Source organism: Otolemur garnettii, unplaced genomic scaffold, assembly GCF_000181295.1.
Source record: "Otolemur garnettii isolate 467f Iridium unplaced genomic scaffold, OtoGar3 scaffold00011, whole genome shotgun sequence".
In the NCBI taxonomy this organism is placed as follows: domain Eukaryota; kingdom Metazoa; phylum Chordata; class Mammalia; order Primates; family Galagidae; genus Otolemur; species Otolemur garnettii.
The window spans coordinates 11,262,586-11,275,353 of NW_003852406.1; the positions used below are offsets into that span (position 1 = coordinate 11,262,586).

The 12,768-nt window shown below is 42.2% G+C and overlaps 1 protein-coding gene across 9 annotated transcripts in view; it reads right to left on the reverse strand.

The window, feature by feature from the left end:
* Nucleotides 1-8,655: 8,655 nt before the first annotated feature.
* The window catches only part of SLTM (SAFB like transcription modulator), a 53,095-nt gene continuing 48,982 nt past the window's right edge, over nucleotides 8,656-12,768 (reverse strand). For all 9 annotated transcript variants that reach the window (XM_003784384.2, XM_012801932.1, XM_003784383.2 and 6 more), the window contains one exon: nucleotides 8,656-9,711. In XM_003784384.2, coding sequence (XP_003784432.1) covers nucleotides 9,603-9,711 — 109 coding nt within the window. In that variant the 3' untranslated portion in view covers nucleotides 8,656-9,602. The remainder of the gene's footprint in view (nucleotides 9,712-12,768) is intronic.

Below are 12,768 nucleotides of genomic sequence, written 5' to 3' on the forward strand. Positions count from 1 at the left end.
GCCTGGCTATTTTTTTGGTTGCAGCCATCATTGTTGTTTGGTGGGCCCAGGCTGGATTCGAACCTGCCACCTTAGGTGTATGTGGCTGGCGCCTTAGGCACTTGAGCCACAGGCACCGAGCCACCAAGGCAATTTTCAAAAACATAAATAATATTGGAAGCGTTACATTATCTCATTTCAAGACAACATAGTGCTACAGTAAGATAGTGTGGTACTGGTTCAAGTATGGCCAGAAAGATCAATGCCACAGACTAGAGTCCAGAAATAGATTCACAGATTCAAGGTCAACCAATTTTTTTTCTACAAAGATGTTACTTAGCTGGGTGTTGTGGTGGGTTCCTATAGTCCCAGCTATTCAGGTGGCTGAGGCAAGAGGATGGCTTGAACCCAGGAGTTTGAGGTTGCTGTGAATTATGATGCCACAGTACTCAAGCCTCTGGCAACAGAGTGAAATTCTGTGTCTAAAAAAAAAAAAGAAGGAAAAGAAGAAAAGATATACAAAGGTGTTACTGGAAATGTTATACCCGCATACTGGGAATGTTATACCCGAAGCAAGTGGCATAGAGAGACACCAGTACACTGAGTCCAAAGCAAGAGTCCTTTATTGGCTGGGCCGAGAACGAGGTTTTGCCTCAAAGTCTCTCGACCCCTGGAGAGACTTTTATAAGGTGCTTTTGGTAGGGCAGGAGGTGTCTTTAACACAAGCTGAGTTTCACAAGGGCCAACACCTGCAAGGTTAGATCTATAGGGTAAGGGGAGTACTTACAAGGGTGAGCTGTGGTTTCACAGGATTTTGCAGTTTTTGCTAAACTCTGCAGCTTTCAGCTGAGCTTAAAGGGGGAGTGTTGAAAGCCCTTAGCAAAGTCCTTAGCAAAATGGAGTAAGTCTGGCTCTATGAACAAAATGGAGTTAAGGCATTATAGGGTCATTTCAACAAATATATAGGAAAATTGGGTATCTATACAGATAAAAACGAACCTCTGAGCTTGGTGCCTGTGGCTCAAGCGGCAGGTTTGAATCCAGTCCAGGCCTGCCAAACAACAATGACAGCTGCAACCAGAAAATAGCCGGGCATTGTGGTGGGTGCCTGTAGTCCAAGCTACTTTGATGCCATGGCACTCTACCCAGAGTGACAGCTTGAGGCTCTGTCTCAAAAAAAAAAAAAAAAAAATTAACCTCTGAGCCAAGCACAGTGGCTCATGTCTGTAGTAATACCAGCACCGGGGGAGGCTGAAGTAGATGGATTGCTTGAGCTCAGGACTTTTTGAGACTAGTCTCAGCTAGAGTGAGACCCTATCTCTACTAAAAGTAGAAAAACTCCCAGAGTGCTAGGATTACATGCGTGAGCCATAGGATTATTTCAGCTCAGGAGTTCAAGACAAGCTTGAGCAAGAGCAATACCCCATCTCTGCAAAAATTAGCCAGGCATGGTGGTACACATCTGTAGTCCCAGCTATTCGGGAGGCTGAAGGCGGAGGATCGCTTGAGCTTGGGAGTTTGAGGGAGGTTGCAGTGAGTTCTGATCACAGCACTGCACTCACAGCCTGCTGTGTCTCAAAACACCTACACACCCCCCAAACAAACCAAATCCCCACCTAAATCTTTATGTAAGTTAACTTGAAATGGATTTTATCTAAATGTAAAAGCTAAAACTAGTAAGTTCTAGGAGAATAACCTATGTGATCTTGGGGTAGGAAAATATTTTTAGGACAAAAAAAATTTATGAAATGGAAAAAAAATATTTAGGCTGGGCACAGGGGCTCACGCCTGTTATCCTAGCACTCTAGGAGGCAGAGACTAGTAGATTGGTAGAGGTCAGGTGTTCAAGACCAGCCTGAGGAAAATCAAGACCTCCAGATATCTCTCCCCACTCCCTACCCCCCTGCTGTAGTCTCTAAAAACAAGCGGAGTGTTGTGGCGGGCATCTGTAGATACTCAGAAGGCTGAGATAAGAGGATCAGTTAAGCCCAGGAGTCAGAGGTTGTGAGCTATGATGCCACGACACTCTACCCAAGGCAACATAGTGAGACTCTGTCTCAAAAAAAGAAAAATATTTATAAATTGAACTTGATCAAAATTTTAAAGCCATTCTTCATTTTTGGTCAGCAGGGAAATGTAAACTAAAACTACAATAAGGAAAATAAAACTACAATTAAATAGCACTGCACACTCGCCAGAAAAGGCTTAGGAAAGGCTAACCTTGAAAGGATCAGTGATGGTGCATCTGTAGGGCAATTTGGGCATTTTACCTAGCTGATGAAAAAGGTACAACCACCTTAGAAAATTCTGACAGTTTCTGTAATGTTAAATATTTGCTACCATATGTATATAACCCAGAAATTTCACTCCTAGATATCTATCCCAACGGAAACAAGAACAAATGTCAACACAAAGACTTCTTTTTTTCTTTTTTTTTTTTTTTGAGACAGAGTCTCACTCTGTTGCCCCTGGGTAGAGTGCTGTGGCATCGTAACTCACAGCAACCTCAAACTCCTGGTTCAAGTGATTCTCCTGCCTCAGCCTCCTGAGTAGCTGGGACTACCTGACCCTCCACAATGCCCAGCTAATATTTTTAGTAGAAACAGAGTCTCACTCTTGCTCAGGCTGGTCTTGAACTCCTGACCTCAGGTGATCCTCCTGCTTTGTCTCGTGGAGTGTTAGGATTATAGGTGTCAGCTCCATGCCTGGCCTACACAAAGATTCATAGCAAGTAGTTTTTCTCAGAATAGGCAAAAACTGTCAGCAACCCAAATTTCCATCGGTAGGTGAATGCAAAGAAGTTGTGGCACGTCTGTACAATGGAAACCTACACAGCAACAAAAAGAAGGAACTACTTATACACACAACAGCATGGCTAAATTACAAAAACATTATGCTGAGTGAAGGGAGACACAAACAAAGACAATTGTCTGTTATTCTTTTTCTATGATACTCTAGAAATCTCTAGTGATTGAAAGCAGGTAGGTGGTTGTGCTGGGAAAGGTCTGTGGTTTGGGATGACCAGAAAAGAACACAGAAAAACTTTTAGTAATGAAAATATTCTGCGTCTGAAAAATAGCTGGGCATTGAGTTGGGCGCTTGTAGTCCCAACTACTAGGGAGGCTAAGGCAAGAGAATCGCTTGGGCCTAGGAGTTTGAGGTTGCTGTGAGCTATGACGCCAATCACTCCACTGAGGGTGACAAAGTGAGACTCTCTCTCAATAAATTAAAAAAAGAAAAAAAAGAAAAGAGACAGGCACCCATACTAAGTGGGTAGGGTGCCAACCACATGCGCCAGGGCTGGTGGGTTTGAACCCAGCTCTGGCCTGCTAAAAACAAAAAATAGACGGGGGTTGTGGTGGGCGCCTGTAATCCCAGCTACTCGGGAGGCTGAGGCAAGAGAATTGTTTAAGCCCAAGAGTTTGAGGTTGCTGTGTGACACCATGGCACTCTACCCAGGGCAACAAAGTGAGACTCTGCCCCAATAAAAAAAAGCGGCTAAGGCGCCAGCCACATACACCTGAGCTGGCAGGTTCGAATCCAGCCCAGGCCCGCCAAATAACAATGATGGCTCCAACCAAAAAATAGCCGGCGTTATGGTGGGCGCCTGTGGTCCCAACTACTTTGGAGGTGGAGGCAGGAGACTCACTTGAGCCCAGGAGTTGGAGGTTGCTGTGAGCTGTGATGCCATGGCACTGTACCCAGGGGGACAGCTTGAGGCTCTGTCTCAAAAAAAAAAAAGAAAGAAAAATTATTCTGAGTCTTGATCATGGTGTATACATCTGTCAACACTCACTAACCTGTACACTTAAATTAATATGTGTGATATTTGCAAGTTTTATTACTTCCAAATAATTTTGTTTCAATATACTAGCAATGAACAACTGAAATTTAAAAAATCCACTTATAATAGCATTGAACCACATATTACTTAGAGATAAATTCAACCAAATATGTGCAAAACCTATGCATTGAAAACTAGAACTTGAGTTATTTCATATTGATCATTAGGTGTTCCCACTTGGTACTGTTCAAATTTTTTGTGTTTAAATTTAAAAAATAATTAAACAAGATAAAACCTATTTGGAGAAAATAGCTACACAGAGTATGAACTGGAAAGTGTAATACTTGTGCTTTATTATTTATTTTTGAGACACAGTCTCAAGCTGTCACCCTGGGTGGAGTGCCATGGCATCTAGCTCACAGCAACCTCCAATTCCTGGGCTCAAGACATCCTCTTGCCTTAGCCTCCCAAGTAGTTGGGACAATAGGTACTAGTCATCGTGCCCAGCTATTTTTTTATTTTTAGTAGAGACAAGGTCTCACTCTTGCTCAGACTGGTCTCGAACTCCTGAGCTCAGGTGACTCACCCACTTCAGCCTCCCAGAATTTTAGGATTACAGACGTCAGCCACCAAGGCTTTTTTTTTTTTTTCTCACTATGTTGCCCTTGGTATAGTGCGATGGCATCACAGCTCACAGCAACCTCAAACTCGGGCTTAAACGATTCTCTTGCCTCAGCCTCCCAAGTATCTAGACAGGGGTCCTCAAACTTTTTAAACAGGGGGCCAATTCACTGTCCCTCAGACCACTGGAGGGCCGGACTGCGCCCCTGGGACGAGTCGGCTACTAAGCAGAACAGCCAGTGGCAGCAAAAACACCTGGCGGGCCAGATAAATGTCCCAGGCGGCTGTATGTGGCCTGCGGGCGTTAGTTTGAGGACACCTGACTAGGACTACAGGCACCTGCCACAACGCCCAGCTATTTTTTGTTGCAGTTGTCACTGTTGTTCAGCTGGCCAGGCCAGGTTCGAACCTACCAGCCCTGGTGTATGCGGCTGGCGCCCTAGCCGCTGAGCTACAGGTGCCAAGCTGGGCTATCAGCCTCTTAAACACCTTTCCAAGGTGATTTTCTGGCATATTCCTCCACATTGTGAAGCCTGTTAGACTGGACAACCCTGCAAGCTGTCCTAGCTGGGAGGGCCTTGCCTGTAATACATACAATCTCACTAGGGTTAGAATAGTCTTAGAGCAAGCAGTTCAGTGGGAGTCAGATGTCAGCCAGGTAAGCAGACCCTGCAGGCTGCCGTTCCAAAGGCCAGGGATGGCAGATACATGGGGAATAAAGTAAAAGTAATTAAAGAAGTTAACAGGCAATATAATTGTAGAAAAATCAAGATGTTTCAGAAAAACATTTCCTTATGTTATCAAAATTCTTTAGAAATTCTAGTCTTACATCATTAAATTCTTGAGAAATGTACCATCTTTTTTTCTTTTTTTCTTTTTTTTTGCAGTTTTAGGCCAAGGCAGGGCTTAAACCCGCCACCTTGGGCATATGGGGCCAGCACTCTACTCCTTTGAGCCACAGCTGCCACCCGAGAAATGTACCATCTTTTTTTTAAGCCACAGTTTCACTATGTTGCCCAGGCTGGACTCAAGTGATCCCTCCACCCCACCTCAGCCACCTTAAGTAGCTGGGCTTCCATGCACACCGCCAAGACTGGGTAATTTAATTTTTTGTAGAGATGAGATCTTGTTATGTTGGTCAGGCTGATTTCCAACTCCTGGCCTCAAGGGATCCTCCTGCCCCTGCCTCTCAATGAATTAATAAATGTGTATATTTTGATGGATCCCACCAGAAACTTAAAGAAAACTGTCTCTAGCCCCTATTCCACCAGATTGCTCTCCCTATAAAAAATTCTGAATCCCCCATGTAGTTATTCATCAAATATTTATTGAGTAGCTACTAAGTGCCAGGTGCTAGGGATACAGCAGTGAAAATAAAAAACAGATAATACCTGCTGTCCTGGGTGCACACATTCAAGTAGGAAAAGGCAGATGATAGATTTATCACATGGAGAGGGTGAGGGGGAACGCTGAAAAAGGGAGTAAAAATGTGGCAGTTCTAAATAAAATTAGGGAAGCCATCACTGAGAAAATGGTCTTTTAGCAAAGACCTGAAGCAAGTGACGTTGAGCCACATGGGTATCCAGGGAAGAGAATTCCAGATGAAGGAATCAGTAAGTGCAAAAGTCCAAGATGGGATGCGTTCAACAAATAGGACAAAGCCAGGGTGACTGAAACCATGTGAGCAATGAGGGAGTATAAGGCACTTGAAAGGAGGCAGGGCGGTTTCAAAGGATTTAGAGCAGAGAAGGCGTCTTCTCAAAGAACATGAGGTGTAGCCATGTAGACATAGACGAAGGTGATTTGGTACAGAATGAACTGGTGAAAATTATGTGTAAAGCCTGACTCTTCGGCTTGGCTAAGTCTAAAGCACAAGGAAAGATAGAATCTTCTTGTAGGAAGTGCTTCAAGATTTCAGAACAATTTTTTTTTTCAGGTAAAAATAAGCAGTATTTGTTGAGTGGTGCCTTTTAAGGAATGTAGAAAAAGAGGAGACAGATTGATCTTTAGATGAGATTCTTTATTAAAAATGCAAAAAAATTGACAATTTTTTCAGTAAGGACACAGGACTTAATTTGGGGGATGAGGTTAAGTATGGAGGAACTGAGTTAAGTAACAATCTAGCAAGGGAAACAAAAACAGGCAGAAGAGTATTTTTTATATTTTTCATTACTTTACATATTTAAGAGCTTGGGAATCTATGTCAAGTAATTCCTAAGCCTTTCATTTTCTTTTACCATTATTTTTGGCTTCTGTAGTTTCTGACTTCAGTATCTTACCTAAACTTAAGTGCAGTATCCTGTCCAAATTTAAGACTGGCTCTTACCTTTCTTGAACCTGGAGAGTTGGCTACTATTTCTAAACCACTGAAACCACCTACAGCAGTGGTTCTCAACCTTCCTAATGCCATGACCCCTAACAAAATTTTCATTGCTACTTCATAGCTATAATTTTGCTACTGTTATGAATTGTAATATAAATATCTGACATGCAGGATGTATTTTCATTGTTACAAAGGGGTCACAACCCATAGGTTGAGAGCCGCTGTTCTACAGTGTGGTGAAACACATCACTCATCAAATACATCAAAACTCAGCAAATTTTCCTCCTTTCTCTTGGCTTTGAGGAGCCCACCTTCCCTCACAAAACCTCTGAATCTGGTTTCCATGATTGACCCAAGCCAGCCAGATCTCTGCAGGCTGGTGTCCCTGAACCTTGAAGGTTATTCTCAACCTCAATGCCAAAATTTTAGATGGTTTCATCGGGTTCTCTGAACTTGAGAAAGCTATAACCATGGCAACCCGAGGAAAAAATTACCTTTAGTTTTTATAGTGTAGTGTAGGCGTAGAAAAAAAAAGACTGAAACAAGTCAACAATCTATTTTTAACCCAAGGACACTTCCAAAGGCTTAAACAATCTAATTTTTAAAAAGTAAATTACTTCTTAGATTCCCATCTGAAAAATAGACAGGTGAGTAATTCTACCCATGGCTAGTAAGATTCTGAGTAGCCAAGAAATACACTTAAAATACTTAGTACACTGCCCAACATATAAAGTGGTCAGCCAATGTTAGCAACTGTATTATAATCCCCCCTTTTTTTTTAGGATAGTCCCATTCTACAAATGAGTAAACACAATGACATGATGACATGTGACATAATAACCCAAGTCACAAACATGCAGGGCTGAAGCTAGAGTTAGTGTATCCTGTATATACTGCAAAATGTTAGAGAACAGGAGATTTTTTTTTTTTTGAGACAGAGTCTCAAGCTGTTGCCCTGTGTAGAGTGCTGTCATGTCACAGCTCACAGCAACCTCAAACTCTTGGGCTTAAACGATTCTCTTGCCTTAGCCTCCCAAGTACCTGGGACTACAAGTGCCCAACACAATGCCTGGCTATTTTATTTTTGGTTGTTGCAGTTATCATTGTTGATTTTAGCTGGCAGGAGCCAGGTTCAAATATGCCAGCCTTGGTGTACCCTGGCCACTGAATGATGGGCGCTGCCCTAGAGAACAGAAAATTAAGTAGACCTCATACCCACCCTCCTCCTGTGACCACAAGGGTAGGGCCAAGAGTGACAGAATGGTCTATGGAATCCACACAAAATACTAGCTCCTCTAAGGGCCAAAGAGTGGAGGATCCTCACTGCTCACAGAAGTCTGAGCTATCTCATGGGCATGGCTATTCCCACCCTCAGTTGAGTGCCATGACATCATAGCTCACAGCAACCTCCAACTCTTGAGCTCAAGCAATTCTCTAGCCTGTCTCACTAGTAGCTGGGACTACAGTCGCCTGCCACAATGCCCAGGTATGTTTTTCTTGTTTGTTTAGTAGGGCCGGGCTAGATTCAAACCCACCAGCCCCGGAGCATGTAGCTGGCACCCTAACCACTAAACTACGGGCGCCCAGCCAGAGACAAGTATTTAGAACTTCTACAAAGATTCTTCCTTACATCAAAGAGGTGGCCTCAGAATGACCCCTTAGCCCAACTTTCACTTAAAAATCTAGCCTATTTAGATTATTTGTCACTGATTTCTATAAAGGGACATAAGAAGTTTTTATGAAAGTGGTAGTATTCAGATTATAGCTTGAAAAACTTTACTAGAAAAGATGTCTTTTTAGCTGAGGAGAAGCTTCAAAGCTAGATTTCCTAAGAACAAAGACCAAAAACTATCTTTATAGCTGTATGCCTAGTCAATGACTTTGGGTTTAACTCCAGAAAGGGCTGGAGTAATAAAACCTAAAGAGCTGGAAACAAAGACACATACACTTCCAGGTGTGGTTTTTTATTTTCACAATAAGACAACAATGTCTTCCCACATACAAGTATTTACAAAACCCAACTGATTCACCATCTAGAACCTGGGTTTTTTCCACTTCTCAACATAGTTGGGAACATGGAAACATTAATAGCCACACAATTCCCAGAGATGGAATTTATCCATCAAACAGTGCAGTTACCTAAAAGTGCACTTACCTGCACAACTCAGTCTAAGAACCTTGGAAAACAAACCTCATTGCCAAGGTTTCATTAATCTATTTGGTTTCATTCCATGCAAACCTGAACAAGTGTGCTGCTACACTAAACTGAAATCTGGTTCTCACTTTACAATTAAAAAGGTTCTCAACACTTTAGCAACTATACAGAATATGAAGGTTTATTTCAAAAAAGATTACATTTTTTTTAAACCAGGATACACAGATGCACTTAATGTAACAGTACCTTCTGCAAAAATAGGTTACATAATACTCAGAAATGCAAGGAACAATCTTATTTTCTAAAAATTAGACAGCAGATTTTTTAAGCTTAAACAGCCTTCAAAATGGAGGCTGGAATTGCTTGGTGGTGAGAAGCAAGTCTAGAGCCAGACACCACAGAGCTAAGGCTGCAAATTAAACCACTACCACGCAGCCGCACACTACTCCTTATATTCACACTGCATTCAACAAAATGGGCTCAATTCCAATCTTTTCAAATGTGTTGTGGTGCTGCAAGAAAAAAAGTTGAATGATACACAAAACTATTAAAAGTTACAACAAAACTATTTAAACATCTTCTCCAAAATTGAGAAAAGCAATCATGTTAAATTTTAAAAAAGAAAAAAAAAAGTCTGACAGAACTCTTAAGCAAGTCAGAGGTCCTCTTCATAAGTAGTCAAGTAAAGTTTACAGGAGATTTCAATAAATTATCTTAAAACCATGGCAGAAAGCTCATTTTCAGAATCGTCGTGGAGGTCCACTTTTAAATGGCTTAAATCCAGAGCCACTTCCTCTTGGCATGGAATTGCCACTGATTTGTACAATTCTATTAATTGGGGATGCATTACTAGAAAAAATTTAAAAGAAGAAAACGTTAGAGAAGAATCATCACAGAAAATACCTATAAAACACTTATCACTTGCCAGGCACTATTCTTGGTACTTTATCTATATCCTGTGAAGTAGGTATCATTTATTAGTCCCACTTTACTGATGAACTGAGGTATGGAGGTTAACTTGTCCAACCAAGGCCACAGAGCTAATAAATGGTAAAGTAAGATCTGAACTTGACCAATCTCACTACAAAGCTTCCTTCTTCAAAAGTCACTTGAACACATCTGTGCATGTGGATGGACTGCAGCAGTGGACCTCAAGACTGGACACCAGATCAGCAGCAACACCAACTAGGAGCCTGATAGAAATGCAAACTCTCACCCTCTACCTCAGACCAGAAGTCCTGGGGTGGGGATCTGACTGTGCTACATGCGATAGCCTGAGAGCCTGAACCACGGCAAGTCATGCAAGAAATATTTTCTGGAATTGTTACTTATATATAATTAATCAGAGCAGATACTAGTGACACAGAAAAAACAGACTGACCCCAAAAAATCCTGTAAGAAAAACTAAGAAATAAAAATCAGTGGTGAAGGGCTGGGTGAGGTAATCCTAGCACTCTAGGAGGCAGAGGCAGGTGGATTGCCTGAGCTCACAGGTTCCAGACCAGACTGAGCAAGAGGGAGACTTTGTCTCTAAAAATTGCTGGGCATCGTGGCAGGCACCTATAGTCCCAGCTGCTCCGGAGGCTGAGGAAAGTGAATTGCTTGAGCCCAAGAGTTGGAGGCTGCTGTGAGCTGCAACGACAAAGTGAGACTCTGTCTAAAAAAACAAACAAACAAAAAAAAACGGCGGTGCCTGTGGCTCAGTGAGTAGGGTGCTGGCCCCATATGCCAGAGGCGGCGGGTTCAAACCCAGCTCTGGCCAAAAAGAAAGAAAGAAAGAATCAGTGCAGTGGTTTAGGTAGAAAAACCTAGAATACAAAAATGTTTGGATGCCAGGGTGAGAAACCTGGGGTTAGAGACTATGCCCTAGAGAAGATGCTTGTAGATTCAGAGCAAATAAAATATAATAAAATGTGTGTTCCCATTCTTCTTAGTAAAGTACCACAAGAATGGAGGAGCACGAATCCAATGTACTCAATACTAATTATGAAGCCAGTAGATGACCTAATACACACCCACATAAGAGAAAAACTCAAATCAATTCAAGGTAGGGAACGAGGGAACGGGGAGAAGGGAGGAGGGAGGAGGATGGTGTGCTGCCACTTAATGGGCACAATGTTAGGGTGTATGGCAACTCTTGGGTATGGAACACAATTATATGTTCCATTTTAAGTTACAAATGCAAACATTGTAACTTATTTCTCTGTGCCCTCAAATTAACCTGAAACAATAAAAATAAAACAAAACAAAAACAAAAATGGTTGTTCCTACAGCTAAATTTAGAAATAGTATGAACAACGGAGGAAGAAAAGACTAACTTGGGAAGATCAGATAAACGCACAAATGTTGAGAAACAGATAACTACTAGAGATGTTAAAAAAAAAAAAAAACGGGGCTGGGCACTGCAGTTCCTAATGCTCTGGAAGGCTGAAGCAGAAGGATCATTTGAGTTCAGAAGTTCCAAGACCAGCCTGAGCAAGAGCAAGACCCTGTCTCCACTAAAAACAGAAAAATTAGCTAGGTGTCATGGTGGGCTCTTGCAGTCCCAGCTACTCAGGAGATGAGGCAAGAGGATCACTTGAGCCTAAGAGTTTGAGGCTACAGTGAGCTATGACAACACCATGGCATTCTAGCCAGGAAACAGAGTGAGACTCTGTCTTTAAAAAATTAAAAAACAAACAAACAAATAAACAAAGCTGGAACCACACTTAGACATTTATGTTAGGAAGAAAGATAAAGATGAGGTCCCTGTTTTTCCAGTTGTGGGGAACAAGATGGCTGGTGGAATGGCAAAGTAAGAGAGGGTGGTGGCAACAAAGGAACATAAGGGCCTGGCACAGTGACTCACGCCTGTAATCCTAGCACTCTGGGAGGCTGAGGTGGGAGGATCATTTGAGGTTAGGAGTTCAAGACCAGCTTGAGCAAAAGTGAACCCTGTCTATTAAAAACAGAAAATCTGAGGCAAGAGTTTGAGGTATTGCTGTGAACTATGATGCCACAGCATTCTACCTAGGGGAACAGCTTCAGACTGCCTAAAAAAAAAAAAAAAAAAAAAGGAATATGAAAGTCATAAAAGGAAAGGAAAGAGTTGGTTGTGACCTTGAATTCATGAAGCCAGCAAGGCACGTCCATGGAGATGGCAACACAGAGCTGAAAATAAAGCTCAGCCATGGGAAGGAGCCAGCAAAGGCAATCACAAAGACAGACAGTAAATGATGACGCTTTAAAAAAGAAGACAGCTTCAAAGTAAGGAAAAAGCAACAGCATGAAGCCATGCTTAACCACCAAGGAGACTGAGCACTAAGAACTAAGAACTAAAGGAATCTATAGTTAGCAGGACCAAAGTCATTGGTGACCTTTAAAAACCAGACAGAATGAATGATAAGGCTACACAGGCACAAGTAAAACACTGTTTGATGGTAGAAATGACCAAGAGAATAGCAGTGATAGGTCACTGAGCCAAGCCAGTATCTGAGAGATGGGCCTGGCAAGGAAAGGAGGACATGGAGAGTCTGAAGACTTGGCCAGTGAAGGGCCACACTGGATGTTGGTGTGAAGAGAAAAAAAGCTCACCTCTTTGCATATGATCAGGCTATGATGTAAATGTCCAAAAGTTTTCTAAGAGTTATTTTAATTTTTTTTTTCTGAGACAGAGTCTCAAGCTATCACCCTGGGTAGAGGGCCATGGCGTCACAGCTCACAGTAATCTCAAACTCTTGGGTTTAAGCGATTCTTCTAAGAGTTATTTTAAAAGGGAGGAAACAGAACATACTTTGAATTTCTTCCTTTTTTAGAATTTTAGGAGTTGGCTCAGTGCCTGTGGCTCAAGTGGCTAAGGCACCGGCCACATACACCTAAGGTGGAGGGTTCGAATCCAGCTCAGCAACTCGGCGCCTGTGGCTCAAG